At 51.8% G+C, this 14,998-nt stretch overlaps 1 protein-coding gene across 3 annotated transcripts in view; it reads left to right on the plus strand.

Moving 5' to 3' along the window:
• The first annotated feature begins 4,783 nt into the window (after positions 1–4,783).
• Positions 4,784–14,998, plus strand: part of VIPR1 (vasoactive intestinal peptide receptor 1) — a 32,856-nt gene continuing 22,641 nt past the window's right edge. For 2 of the 3 annotated variants that reach the window (XM_012808061.2, XM_023515938.1), the window contains exon 1: positions 4,784–4,952. In XM_012808061.2, the coding sequence (XP_012663515.1) occupies positions 4,875–4,952 (78 nt within the window). In that variant the 5' untranslated portion in view covers positions 4,784–4,874. Of the gene's footprint in view, positions 4,953–9,153; positions 9,174–14,998 lie in introns of those variants that run through there. The other variant, XM_023515940.1, reaches the window with a different exon arrangement.

The following is a 14,998-nucleotide window of genomic DNA, read 5'->3' on the forward strand; positions in this document are numbered from 1 at the left end:
TCAGATCTGCATCACAGTCTAAGCTTCTTTCTGCTCAATCCTGCTTTCTCCTCCTTTATCTATCATAGATCCCCCGCCATCCAGTAAACTTCCACTCACCTACCTCCATCTTAGTACCAGGAGGAACTGAACTGACACAGCTATAGTTGACGCACCCCTCCCATGGACCTCTAAGCCCCAGCCTCCAGGACCAAAGGATGGCCATATCAAAACCGGTCCCCGAGCTTCATTTCCACATCTGTCAAGTCAGGACAAGTCCTCCTCCATCACCTGCACTCTCATGAGCTTTGTCTTCTTCCTACGCATAGCTGCAGCTCCACCAGAAGATCCCCACCTTCCCCCACCCATGCAGTGCTAGGCTCCCTTGGAGGGAATAGCCCTGTGTCTAAGTCACAGTCACATCCCCAGCTCCTGTCACAGGGCCAGACCTGTAGGTGGTGATGTGTGAGGGGTGAAGGAATGATATTCCCTGCATGCTGTTACAGAAGGGATGAAGGGAATATTTCTTCTTTTTCTATTTTTTATAGAAGCCTTTTATTTTTTATGCCTATTATGCCATGAATTCATGGGGAATAGGTTCCAGCAGCTCGGGCTCCTTCCCATTGGTTCTCACACAGAGTGGGCTTCTCTGGGTGGAGCAGGCTGGTGCTTCAGGTGAACCCAGGTAACTTTTCTCTTTGGCTTCTTTCTTTTTCTGATCATTTTCCTTCACATGTTCTAGGAAGTTTTCTCAGCTCTTAGAGTGCTTAATATGCTCAACGTGAACATTAATCCTCTTGGCAAGAATCTTGCCTTTAACCTGTTTCTTTACAATGCCAACAACATGCTGGGTAACATTGCAGACGCGTCCAGTTTTGCCATGGTGACATTTGTGTGCCATGCCTTTTTGAACAGTGTCCATTCCCTTGATGTCTACAATATCACCTTTCTTGTAGATTTGCATATACCTGGCCAAAGGAACAACTCCGTGTTTTCTAAAAGACCTAGAGAACATGTGTCGGGTGCCTCTCCTCTTCCCCTAAAAGATGTTCATCATTTTAGTGAATTACTGGAAGATGGCATCTCTGGCTGAAAGGTGAATATTTCTTCTTTAAATGCCTCTCCATGCTTCTCCCCTCCTCTCCACCAAACCACAGCTTGGAGTTAAAGAACCCCTCCTCACAGGAAAAAATGGCCCCAAAGAAGAGGCAGCCAGGGAAGTTGTGAACACTTCCTATCCCTGGGGCTTTATCCAGACCCACCGGATGGATAAAGACGTAGAGGCGTAGGTCCCTCCAGCTCAGAGGCCCAGAAAGGGCAAACACTGCCTACATTTAGACAGCAGTGTGGGTGGCTCTGGAAGGGGAATTCTGGAGCAGTTACTTCCCAAACCAGGTAGTTTCCTCACCTCTCCCTGGCCTGGCTTCTCCTATGCAAGTCAAGGTTACACTATGGCCCTGAGCCTCCTACTCCACCACAGAACCTTGCCACCATTGAGCTCCTGAGTTGGGAGGCTTGATGGCAGTGAGTGCATGATTCTGAGAGGAGACGAGGGTGGCACACACCACAGGGATAAGGCAGGCAGGAAGCCAGACAGGCTCAGAATGAGTAACTGCAGATTCCCTTTCCACCGTGCCTGTTGTCACGGGAGATGGCAAGTGACTTTGCTTCTCTCTCTTTTCCCCCACCTCCTGCATCCTTTGCAGCCCTGAGATTCTGGCATCCGGAAGGGAAGTGGGAGCTTGGGCCAGAGACTGGGGATAGGTTTTAAGGGATCCAAGAAAGGAGACCTCAGAACAGAACACCCCAGAGAGGAATCCATGAAGGAAAGGCACGGGGGAGCAGAGAGCAGGAGGTGGCTATGGCCCTCCTCCCCAGACCTGGACTAGGGAGACAAAGGCAGACTCCAGAGGGGCTCAGGCTTTGGACAGAGTGGGAGACGAGGAACAGATTGCTGTCACCGCTTTCCATTCTCTCAAGTAGCCTATCTGCCCCACCTTTTCTCCTGACATCCTGCCCCCTCCCAAAAGCCCTCCTAGATCACCTGGCTGAGCAAAAGGGATGAGCTTTTGATGACTCCCTCATCAGATTCCACAGGGTTCTCCAAGAGTGGCCCATGGTTGACCCCTTCCCAGTGCCTCAGAATATAGGATAGGACAGTTGGGAATAAGTAGTTAAACATGTTCACACTTAGTGTTGGTTGAATTTTATAGGTTTTTGTTTGGTTTTGCTATTTCCTTTTTTCTGCTCCTTTCACTACTGAATATCTTTTATGCCCTTTGATATTTAAGGAAGGGTGGGTCCTCTAGGGGAACAACTCTGAAAAAATAAAGAAGTGATTTTTACCACAAAGAATCTGCAGGGAAACTGTTCTCCCTGGGTCACCATCTCTCATCCTGTCCCGGGAGGACTACAAGGGGATCAAGGGACCCTGCTGGTCACTCTCAACACCTCCAGCCTCCAGCTGAGGAGGGGGTAATATGCACCACCTTCCAGAGTGAGGGGAAGAAAACCCACCCCTTCTGGTAGCCTTAAGTTTGCCTCTCCTTCCTTCCTCACCCCACCAATCAGCCACCCATTGGGGCTCAATCACATGGCAAGGTGGGGACTGGCTCCCTCCTATTCCCCACAACAGTGCATCTCAAGTACCTAAGATGTATGTCCTCAGAGAGAGTAGAACTTTAACAGGCCAGGGGGATGGAGCATTCATGGCAGGGTTCCAGCATCCTGCAGCATGTGCGTGTGTTGAGGCCTCCATCTGCAGAGCTGGGGATTTATGAGAGCCAAAGCCACAGATTTGCTCTTCACATCCGGGCTCCTAGGATACCATGTCAGCAGAATAAGGACATGAGTCTGCCACCTCGCTAAGGAACTGGGATCTGAGAGGGGAAACACAGGGTTACAAGGAGAGGCAAAGACCCCTGATTCCTGAGCTATCAGTGGTCCCCAGGAATGCAGACAGCTGAGGAGATGTCTGGTGGTCATTCCATCATTGGAACACTCTCTCCACTGGAGGCCTTGGGCCCAAGCCCCAGAAGGGTCAGGGTGTGTGCCCAGGCTCACTAATTATATCTAGAGGGGAGTGGAAATCATGGGGAGCACAACAGCTCCCGGGTCCTCCTCTGGCAAGGAAGTGACTCCAGTCTTCTCCACCTCTGTACCCTTGGTGTGCAGCACAGGGTCTGGGGCACAAAAAGTGATTAATAAACGTTCATGGGAAAGAAAAGGGAAGGAGAGAACAGAGGGAGGGGATAAGAAGAAAGGAAGGAGGATGGATGGTGGAAGGGAGGAAGGAAGGCCAAGCAGGAGAGGGAATAGAAAGCAAGTGTAAGCCCTCCAGATAGACACGGAAGAGGAGGGTTGAGGAGCTCATCCTTTCCCAGCTTTCCCTAACTCCCCTCAAGCCCACTCCATGGCAGTGGCCGAGTTTCCCTCACCATAGGGAGGGAAGGTCTGGGAGGTCCTCTGGGAACGCCAGCGCACCAGCTGCTCGGTCGGCGGCTGGAGCTGGACCACCTTCCAGCCGCACATCCTGCTATGACCGTGGGAAAACGGAGCCTCTCCACTGAACACTGCCCTTCCTCCTGTCACACTGATCTACTACCCACCCCATCCCACCCCCACAACCACCACCTCCAGGCTCAATTGTGCGCGTTCGAAAGAAGGCAAGTCAGCCACTTTCGCTTGGTCCGCAAGAAGACGCTCTCCCAGCGCACAGAGCTGGTGACTCCGCGCCCCATTCTAGGGGCAAATAGACGGAGCCCTAAGAACCAGAAGTGAAAGGAAGCTGGCAAGATGTCACCCAGGCGCCGAGCCGCCCCTTCTCGGAAGCGCAGCATTAGAGGCAGGCAGCCCAGGTCCTCACCCTTCTCTGAACCCCAATCTCCCTGGCTGCAAAATAGTGAAAGCTGGTGAGTACGAGGTCTCTGGTTCCTTTTAGGTCAGCGGCCGAGTCAACCCGCGGGCTGGGAACAGACCTTCCCTCTCCGCGCGAGGGCGCTGGAACTTAGGCCCAACCTTCCTTGGGAAGTTCCCAGGACAGAGATAGGAGGGCGTGGACGCACTGTCTCCCTTGGTCCTCCGGGAGTTCTAAGGCTGGGACGCTCATTTAGTGCCAAGACCCCCGCTAAGTCTTCTGGGACAGAGCTGGCTGGGAGAAACCCAGAGTACAGCCTCATTCGCACCGTCTCTTTCCCTCCCTAGCCCAGCCTCTTCGGCGCGAAGGATGAGTTGGAGTCGTTGAAAATGGATCAAACAATGCGCCCCACCTACTCGTGGTCGCTGCCAGCCCTAAGCCCCGTGCCGAGTGCTGGCTCGCTGCGTGGGGAGATGATTGTCGCTTTCTGTCTGGTAATCGGGTCTACGCGCCCAAGCCCTCCGAGCTGCAGAAATGGGAAATAAGGAGGCTGCTGGAGAGGCCTCCCAGAGGAGGTGGCTCCGAAGGTAGAGCCCTGGAATGGGGTTGAGGGGGAGTGCGGAGGTGAGAGGCCACAGCCAGGCTCTTGGGAGTGTCGCAAGCCACGCAGGGGCGTGTTGGGATCTCAAGATTCCCCAGGGGCCGAAGGCCTGTGAAAGCTTCACCACGGAAGACTGACGTGTGGATTAGCTGAGCGAGCCCGGGGACTCCCCTCTCCGCTGGGCGCTCGGCCCCGCCCCACACCTGCACGGCGGCCCCGCCTCCTCCGGTCCATTGGCTAGACCCGCCGCCCATCAGACGAGCCCCCAGGGCCCGCCCCAGCCCCAATCCGTGCTTCTTAGCGCCTCTTAGCGCCTCTTAGCGCTGGGGCCGCCGCGCCAGCGCCAGTCTGCCAGTTTCCCGGCCATCGCCCGCGTGGTGAGCTGCCCGGCAGCCCACTACCGGCTCGGGACCGCCCGCCACGGGCTCAAGGCGGACCATGCGCCTGCCAAATCTGCAGCCCGCCCGCTGGCTATGCGTGCTGGCAGGCGCCCTAGCCTGCGTCCTCCGCCCCACGGTGAGTGTCCACCGGGTGGCCCAGAATCCCTGCACCTAGAGTTGGGGTGGGGGCGGCGGGAGCCCGACCGTTTGTGCGCGCGTTTGTGTAAAGGGTATGAGTGGCACCGGGTACCCATCTCGCTTCTTCCCTTTGCCCCAGACCGGATCTAGACCCAAGGTAGGGGTCTTGATAGTGCCCAGTACCTCATGGCTCAGCATGAAGACTGACCTTCCATTTAGTGGCTATGGGTGTGTGTGGAGTGGGGAGGCCAGTGAGGGATACTGTGGTTGATTGAGATGGAAGCTCTGGTACACTGTGGGTCGTCATTGCATGCCGTTCTTGTCTGGAGGTGTCTGTGGGTTGTCAGCAGCAATCCCAGCACTGGGTCTGAGAAGGGGTTCTTGGGATCACAAGGGTGACAGACCTCAGTGCCCTTCCACTGAGCAGAGCAAAAGGATACTGGAACCCAAGGTGGAAGATGGTGGACAGTGAGGTGTTAGGGGTGGTATTTAACAGGAGGGGTCAGGCATGTGCCTGGAGAAAGCAAAGCAGGAAGCCACCAGCCAACTAGCAGTGACCTCCCTCTTCCTCCCACCTCTGCTTCTTCCCAACACAGGCATGTGAATGCCCCTGACACATGTGTACCCATGTGCCCTGTGTGTGGGTGTGCTTGTGTATGTGTCTGTGAATAACTCACCTGGGGCACAGGAGAGACCCAGGGGCATGGATCATCATATTCTAAGAGCAAGAAGACCTCAGGGCTCACTGAGTCTACCCAATCCCATTTTACAGATGGGCAAACTGAGGCCCAGAGACACAAGAGCCAACACCTGTATCCCATGAGCCAGACCTGGACAGAGGTCATATTTCTCCCTACCCCTACCCTGATCCTTGAGTAATCTGAAGTTGCTGCTTGGGCAGGCCTAAAATGCCCACTCCAGATTGGCTGGGGGAGGATGAGTGATCTTGATTATCTAGTCTATCCTATCTCATGATCACCTCTCTTACCATCACCCCCTCCAGGGGAGAAACATCTGTTTCCACCTAGTTGATGCCTTGTACACCCTGGGGATGGGAAGTTCATCTGATAATTGTTAGGAACCCCTCCTCCTTCCACTGATAGTCATGAGACCCACATCCTGAGCTCTTGAAACCTCACCAAGTTTTGGCCCTGAGGCCACAGCTCTGGCACTAGCCTCAGTCTGTCAGGGTCATGAAGCCTCCAGATCTCATTGACAACCCTGGGCCCCCAACCACTGAAACTCATCTTGAATGAGCAAAGGATATTGGGACAAACAGCACTGATGCCCCATTCCCCATCCCTGAAGGCTTCTGGGCCCAGGGCAGAGTGGCTTCATCAGAGCCCCCCTCACACCTCCTGAGACAGCCCATCCCTGACCCTTCCAATGCCTGCCTTCCCTATCTTTCCACATCTTATTCATTTAGTGCCCAATGCTGTCTCCTCCTCTAGATAGCCTTCCCTGATTGCTACATACAAGCCCTCTGCCCTCTCCACTCCAACTTTCAGCCCTGCTCACCTCCCAGTTGTGACTGTCCTAACCATCTCATGGAGTCAGGGACTGGTGTCTCTCCGGTATTCCTCACAGCTCAGTGCAGGGCTGGCACCCAGGGCAAGGAGAAGGGACTGAGCCAGGACTGGATGAGGGCAGGCTGGAGTGAGGGTTTCTCATTTCCCTCTCTGTTTCTCCCTTCTCCACACCAGCTACCACTCACCCCCTCCTGGAATGGACACCAGGCAGTCCTGCTCCAGCCAGACTTGGGGGTGGGGTCTGGGGGGGCAGACCTTATCAGAGTCATAAAATGGCAGCTGCAAAGTTCAGGTTGAAGGCCTAAGGCTAAGTCACTCCTGTTTATGGTGCCCTGACCTCAGCCTAGGAAAGGGAAATCTCTGAACATGAGGGGAAAAAAGGGGGAAAGAAAACCTCTAGTGTCTCAGAGGAAGAAGTCTGCCCCAAGGCCAGCTGTCAGGCCTTCCACTACCCTGCCCCCTGGACTGCAGGCACAGGGACTTCTCACTGATAACAGAGTTGCCCAGGGCAATTCCCAGCACAAGGGAGAGTGCCATAGGTCACAGAGGAGGAACAGACCTGTCTGTGTTCCTGCCCTGAGAAGATTCTCTGCCCTGGGCTGAGACCAGACCCAGAAACTTGGGAGGGAGAGCCCAGGTGGATGGGGAAGACAGGCTCCCAGAACTGGGGGCAGGGGTTGCTGAGAGAAACAGTCAGGGAAAGACAGTGCCCTGAACAGTTTAGCCAAATGGACCAACTTTTTACCCCAGATCATAAAATAGCCTCGGTTAGCAGGACTGATGCCCTTGCCCCCAGAAAGAGGGGGAAGTTCCCAGCTCCCTGCAGAGTCTGAGATAGCCCAGGGGTTGAGGGAGGCTTGCATCCTCAAATGGCTCTCTCACTGGCCACCAGCTCCTCAAGGTCTCACGTTGCCATAGGCATCCTACTGCCCCTGCCACCTGTTTCTAGCCCCTCCAAAGGCTGTCCACCGCTGCCCAGGCTCTCTTGGCTCCCAGCAGGCCACTCTGTGAGCTGTGGGAAACACAGCTAAAGTTGGGCCTCCTCCTCAAGTTAAGTGACAATCTCAGTTAGGTCCCCCAGAGCCCTGGTGGAAGGAGTTCCCTTTGGAAGTTTCCCCCCTCTCATCCTGATGCTCTAGAGTTTCTGAGGCTTCCATGCGGATGGAGCCCAAGCCAGGGCCAGGAGACCTGCTCCTCACTCCACACCATAACAATGGTCAGTTGGTCAGGGGAACATCTTTAATCTCTGGGCAAGGGCCTCAGTTTCCTTTCCACAAAAGGAGGTGGTAGGGAACTGGGAAGAGGCTTGCCTGGAGCCAGTTCCATCTCCCAAGTGGACATACTCTTACACTGGGGTGCACTGTCTCTGTGAAATGGGATTGGTCTTCCAGGCAGGACTTCTGTGAGCTTTGAAGGATGCAGTGAAAGTGGTGGTATGAACTGTGTAACCAGTCATCCCTTCCCCTTGGTCCCAGCTTGGAACTTTAGACAGTCGTCTCTTGCCCCCACCTGCCAGGAATCCCCAGGGCAAGCAGGTATCCTAGGAGTGAAGTGGGGAGTGACCTCATGAAGTGGCCAGATAATCTTGGTGGGTGAGGCTTCAGGCTCAAGGAGGCAGTGGCGCCTCTCAGAGAGGGCTGGGAGGTGGATACTGAGTCTTCTTATACCACAGGCAGCCTCAGTGGAAATCCAGCATGGGCCACGACACAAGAGTAGGGCCTCTAGCCTGCTACCCTCCTGCCATTGCTGGGCCCCTCAATGTGGCCCTTCTGGCTGTGGATGAGGAACAGGGTCTGGGGACTATATGAAGCCTGTCCCTGTCTCCCAGTCCTTTTCTGTCAACCTCCCAGACTCTGACCTCCCATTTGACTTTCCAACACAAAATGGTTTTCATTGTACCAAGGAAAATTTCAGCATATATGTACTCTCTCTAATACCTTAGAAGTATTTCTGAAGGCGAAAAAGAAACACAATTTAATCTCTCCATCACTTGTACTATTCTTTTTTTTAAACTTTTATTATAAACAATTTCAAACAAGTAGAGAGAATGCTACCACGAACATGGAAATGCCCAATCCCTGGGTTTGACAATTGTCAACATTTAACATTATGTGCATTATTCACTTTTTGGCTGGAGTATTTATTTTAAAGTAAAATATAGACATCCTGACCTTTTGCTCCAAATTATTTCAAAACACATCTCTAAAACCAAAAGAACTTTTTCCTATATAACTATGATACTGTCATTATACTTAATAAAATTAACAGAGATCCTTTATTCAAACATTCAATATTCAAATATCCCCAATGAGAATTTGATCCAGCACCACAAGATGAGTGGTGATGTCAACAGGGGTTTGGTCTTATTACAGGACTATACAGCAAACTGGCAGGGTGGGTAAGGAAGGTGGTGGGGGGTAAGCCTTGGCAGTGAACATCAAGCTGGGCTCTGCTGGGCAGGGTCATTTTTACCCGCATCCCTTCTCTTGTGGCTCATGAGATAAAGAGGATTCATATCTCTCAGGAAGTGCCACTTACTATCTAACTTAAAAACAAGTTCTTCCTGAACAGTGAGTCACCAAAAGAGAGAGAGCCGTCCCCAGAGGAGAGGAAGAGGTCACCAACCAACGTCTATGTATGGAGGACTTGCAGCCTTGTAGCTCCCTGTGCTGGTGCCCAGCCTTTTCCAGGTAGCCACGACATTGATATCACCCACAAATGTCATGTGTGTAAACTGAGTCCTGCAAACCCCAGTTCCCTAGGTGTGGCCAGGATCACTTTCAAGGGGCAGGGGATTTAAACGGAATGCTTAGCCAGAGTCTCTGCTGTCCCTGCTTTGCCAGCCCACCACTACAGCGATCCTCTGCAAAGAAACCTGGACGGCTTCATGCCCCAAAGGAAACATTTCAAAAGCTGTTAAATGAACAAGCTGAAGGTCTTTGCTTGGATTCTACTAATTACAAGAATTCTTGTCCTTGTACCACTATGAGCTGTGAAAAGTTTTTTCTGGCCCCAAACCCAAACCTGTATCCCTATGTCCCCCACCACTACACACAGACACAGATATACACACACACACACCAGTTCTTATTCTGCTCTTCTATCACCCAGAAATCAGCCTTCCCTAAGAGGAGGTGAGGCTGGGAAAATTTGGATTTGCAGAGAGGAGGCTTTTGCTTCTTAGCAAAAGGATGTAAAAACACAGGGAAAAGGCCAGGAGTGGTGCCTTACAGCAATAATCTTAGCACCCTGGAAGGCTGAGGCAGGATTGCTTGAGCTCAAAAGTTTGAGACCAGCCTGTGCTAAGCAAGACCTGTTTCTACTAAAAATAAAAAAATTAACTGGGCATAGTGGTGCACACCTGTAGTCTCAGATACTCAGGAGGCTGAAGCAGGAGAATCACTTGAACCCAGGACTTTGAGGTTGCTGTGAGCTAGAATGATGCCACACCACTCTAGCCTGGGCAACAGAGTGAGACTCTGTCTCCCCCCACCAAAAGAAAACAAGGAAAGAAAGAAAAATCAGACTGCATTAGGGGACAAGGGGAGCCGAGTAGGACCTTTAGACTACTTAGGGTTATGCAAGGCACTAGGCTGTGGCTGCTGGGGTGTGGACAGCAGGGCCAGCCTGGCATGAGGGCTGTAATAGGGCTTTGCTCACCCTGTTAGCAGTCCCCTAGTACCTGCTAATGTCCTTTACGTGTGACCCTCAACATGACCCTAGAAGTAGGTCATGCTATTTCTGTCCACATTTTATAGATAAGATAGAACAAATTGCCCAAGTCACCCAGCCTGGAAGTGGCAGACAGTCTAACTGAGAACTTGTGGTCGTAACTAGGCTCTGCCGCCTCACCAAGGATCTACTTCTTCCAGAGTGGCTATGGCATCCCACACGCTATATGCTGGGACTTTAGAGATATTTTTAATTAGTAAAATGTATACATCTGATGTGACAGCTCAGTGAACGGTCACGTACATGTGTACCTCTGTAGCCATCACCCAGGCCAATCTATTACACATTCCCATCACCTCAGCAGGCTTCTGCGCGCCTCTCACATATGAGATGAGGTTTTATTTCAACTTCTGTTAGTGCAGTCTGCAAAGCTGGGAACATGTTTCTTCCCTCTTCTGGGACTTCAGGATCCCATGACCTACCATACCCTCCTATGTTCCTTACCCCCACGTTTCCTGTCCTTCCCTTCTCACCCCTTGCCTCTGACTAGAGGGTCTCCATGTCCTTTCCAGTTCTCACATAGGGGGCAGCCTGGGAAGCTGGGCTGTGGTTCCATGTGCCTTTGATCATACTGATTTCTCTCTGAGTCCTCAGTTTCCCCCTGTGTCTCTTTGCTACTCCATGATTTCTGGGATGGGAGTAAATAAATCATGGGATATGAGATGGCTTCTGTAAAAGGCTAGAACAATAAGAAAAAAGGTAAACGGGACCACAACTGACCCCCAATCCCTGTACTCCCCATCTCCCTGCCTCCTTTGACAAAACTCAGAGGCACAAATCAAAATCAGAGTACATAAAAAGTTGCAGACAGATTCTTCCTCCTGTCTCACTTTATCCAGCCTATAGCATTTTTGTACTCTACTCAGAGACCAGCTGCTCCACAGAGGGACTCACACTCCCCTGAGCTGAGGCCGGGGGTTTTGACTCCAGGCAGTAGATGGTCTCAAGCCACCCATGAGGGATTAGATATGGCCTACTAACCTGAGCAGAGCCCACCCTGTCTTTCAGAGCCCCTAACATTTAATAGTTATAACTCCCAGTTCACTCCCATGCCCATCACCACCCCCATACTTCACCGCATATCTCAGGAAGCCCCATGTGGAGAAGAGAAGCAGGGACGGGAGTGGGCTTCTAGTGCCTTTGCATGACAGGAGTTCCTGAAGCCCATGTGGAAGTCCAGAAGTCTACATCAGGATCTCCTCAGTCCTGGTCTATTTCTGTCACATGCCATGGTATTAGATGGATGAGGGAGGTGACTGAAAAGGAGTTGGCAGGAGAGTCCCAAATCTGGTTGGGTATGAGGATTAACCAAGTCCTGCTCAGCCTACCTGCTCAGTTGGGTCTTCTCCTCTCTATACCCACTGCCCTGCCTGCTTGAACCCAGGCCTCCTCAGTCCCTAGCTGGACTGGTGCAGGAACTTTCAGCCCTACCACTTGCAACCTGAAGGATATTTGTAAAATCTGGGTCCCCTGCCCTTGGGCTCCTGCTTCAAATCTTTGATGGTCCCCAGGGTCTGGGAGTCAAAGCTCACACTTCAAAACTGGCATCCCAGCCCTTCCGATCCCACCTCTGCCTACATCTCCCAATTCATCTCCTGATGCTGCAGAGCTGCTGGCTGCAGCTCTACCAAGCTTCTTGCATCCTTAGACATTAAGGCATTTTCATGCCTCTGTGCTTGTGCAAGCTGCTCCTGCTTCTGGAGTGTTCTTACTCCATCTCTAATTAACTAACTCTTACATATCCTTTAAGACCTACCTCTGCAGAATGGGTACAGGATACCCGCTCTGTATGAAGCCCACACTCTAGCTACATCTCACCCTGGAACTCTTTCCTGGGATCAGTGGACTTGGCTATATTCAGCCAGGGAATTTTCCAACTTTCTCCGTATGCCTGGAATCCAGAGGGATAATGAGGATGTTTAAAATAGGGAAATAAGTGGGAGAGGAAGTCCAAAGTCTGCCTGAATTCCTTAGTGATAAGGGCGGGAGGGACCTGCCCTGGCCCTGGCCCTTAAAGGCCAATGGATAACCAGATGGCCTAAGGCAAAGCTGTGGAATAGGGTTGATGCAGTCCAGACCAGTGGTCAAAGACTTAGGTCCCATCTGGGAATGTTCTTCTGCTGAGTGACCTTGCGTCCCTCTTTGGGTCTCCATTTCCTCTACTCCTCTCCAGATGGGGCCCAGCACTCAACTAACTTGTGGCAAAGACAGATCTTATCATCCAGACCACCCCCACCCCAACTTTATCCAGAGACACCAGGCTCCTGTACCCACTCTTCCCTTCTCTGTGAACTGCTTCTCAGGGAGGCTCCGTGGTTGCTAGGGGAGCAGAGCTGGCTAGAGAAGCTGATCCAACAGAGAATGGCAAGCAGAAGTTGCCAAAACTCAAGGTGCCCACAGTGATTAGGAAAGAAATATCTCTTGGCAAACCATCTAGCTATAGCCCTAGCTTAAGAGGGCCCAGAAAGTGAGGTCACCCATTGTCCTTTTTCAGCCCATAAGGCCAGACCCTTATAGTCACAGGGACAGAAAACTCAACTGACTCAAACCCTAAGGTAAGGCATTGGCTCAAGTTGCTGGAAGCAAAGCTGGTTTCAGGCATGGCTATGTTCAGGGGCTCAGACCTTGTTAAGAGGACCTGGGTTTTCTCTATCTCGCTATTCTACCTTCAGCAGAGTGCCCTTCATCATCATGTTTTACTTGTCAACAAGATGGCAGCAGAAGCTATAGCCCCTACGTCCTTTAAGGTTTCTAGCCCAGTGAGAAAAAACAAATCTACTTGCCTAATTGCTTAATCCAAAGTCCCAGGGGTGAGCTTCTTGACTTTGAGTTGGCTGATTTGGGCTACGTGCCAGGCACTGTGGCCAGGAATGCTCTGGTTGACTTAAGTCTTGGTCACTTGTCAAACTCCTGGAAGAGGGTTTATCAGACCCCCATGAGGTAGGAGGCAGTTTCCCAGACAGAAGTGAGGATGTGGCACCAGAGGAGTGTAAAGGACAGTGGAAGGCAGAAACAATAGATGTCCACTACCAGCCATCCTGCTCTCACAGCACAGTGTGAAGGGAAGTGAGAATGGGAAGGAGAAGTAGGCGAGGATGAGACGGGTCCAGAAAACAGAACCCTGTTGCTGGTAGACACCAGAGCTGTGAAGATACTTTGGGGAGAAGTGTGCTCCAGGACAAGCAAAATAGACCAATGATGGGACACAAGCTTGGATGACCTGTCCCCAGGTTCCTCTTCCAGAGGCCACCTCTGAGATCCTCCTGGACAGTCTTCTCCCTACACCTGAGGAAGACAGCAACAGACCCCTAAAGATAGAGCATCAGCATCTTGAGTATTTCAGCCTGAGCGCCGTAGGGGGAAAGGAGAAGCACCTGACCCCAAAGAGGAACCACAGACAAAAGAGTTTCCTTCAAGTCTCATATCTTTTCTTTTAACAGTTATACAAATAACTGTATCATGCTCCATAACAGATCTGTGTTACTTTCAACAGACCAAGTTTTAAATGACTCACCAGTTAGTGTCTTTATCCCAATTGGCTGATAAAATTAAAACTCCAAGATAAAACCCATGTTTGCTATGTGGTTTCCAGGCTCATGGACTGGTGAGATCTGGACACTGGGGAAGTCTGAGCAGAGTCTTAGACAAGGAGATTTCCCCTGGACATGGCCTAGATTAGCCATGGTGCCAGCTGCATACGGCAAAGTTGGACTCCAGGGCATCAGTGAGACAATGAGGTCCAACCAAAACATTCAGCAAGGAGCAGAGGAGCTGTTGAGATGGCACGGACTTAGCTACATGGCCTCTTGGATGCTCTTGGACCCCTCTCTGTCCACCGCAATGGAGAACTCACTGCCACCTGGGATGCGGAGCCCTCAGTGGGGCTGATTTATATAAAATAATGGTTAAAGCACTAAGTACTTTGGTGACTGTGGCCCAGGCAGGACCCCCTTAAAAGAAGGAAATGAAGGAAAGCCCCCTACCCAGGTTCTTCCCACAGACGTACTTTAAGAAACGGGGGAGGGGGGTGCTCAAGGCCCATTTAGCCTACAGAGAAACTGAGGCCCAGGAAGGCAAGGGCCTTTCTTGTCCCGGGCGGTGGGGGGCAGACAGGCTGGAGGAAACACTGAGAATGTGTGATTCTGGAGAGGTCTTGCTAGACCTCCTCTTGTGGCCCTGGCAGGGACTGTGATATATTCCTCTCCCCAGGCAGAGATGAGAACCCAATGTGGGGCTGCCCAGGGCCAGCAACCACTTTCCTGAAGTCAAAGAGAAAAGAGCTGTTGCCAGCTCAAAGGCCCTCCCTGGAGACTTTCATCTACCCTTCCCCACACACACATTCCCAAGATCTAGATTTTTCTGGCTACTCTTGGCCAGCACCCCACACACACACACTCACATGTCTTTCCCAAGGCCAGTGTCCCCTGTCACACAGATCTGGCCCAATCCCAGTACTTTCTAGAGCCCAAAGGAGAAGAAGGGAGAAGCTTAGATTTGTCCATCCCTTCTGCTCACCTTCTCTGCCTTCTCTGGGTTGGAGAGAGTAGGGCTGGAGGGACCCTAAAGGGGCTTCTTTTACTTCCTGAAACTTCCCCTATCCCTTTTAGATCTGGTATAGCTTAGTTATTTAGAAGGCACAGAAGAAGCAGGTGAGATCTGGTCAAGGAAGTCCAGAGTCCTCTTCCAAGTCCAGGGATCCAGGAGACTGAGCACAGGCTCCTGGAGTGGAGACAAAGGCTGGAAAATTCCTCCCAGGCCTAGCCCTAGGAACCAAAGGCCAGGT

Source organism: Otolemur garnettii, unplaced genomic scaffold (genome assembly GCF_000181295.1).
Source record: "Otolemur garnettii isolate 467f Iridium unplaced genomic scaffold, OtoGar3 scaffold00082, whole genome shotgun sequence".
NCBI lineage: Eukaryota > Metazoa > Chordata > Mammalia > Primates > Galagidae > Otolemur > Otolemur garnettii.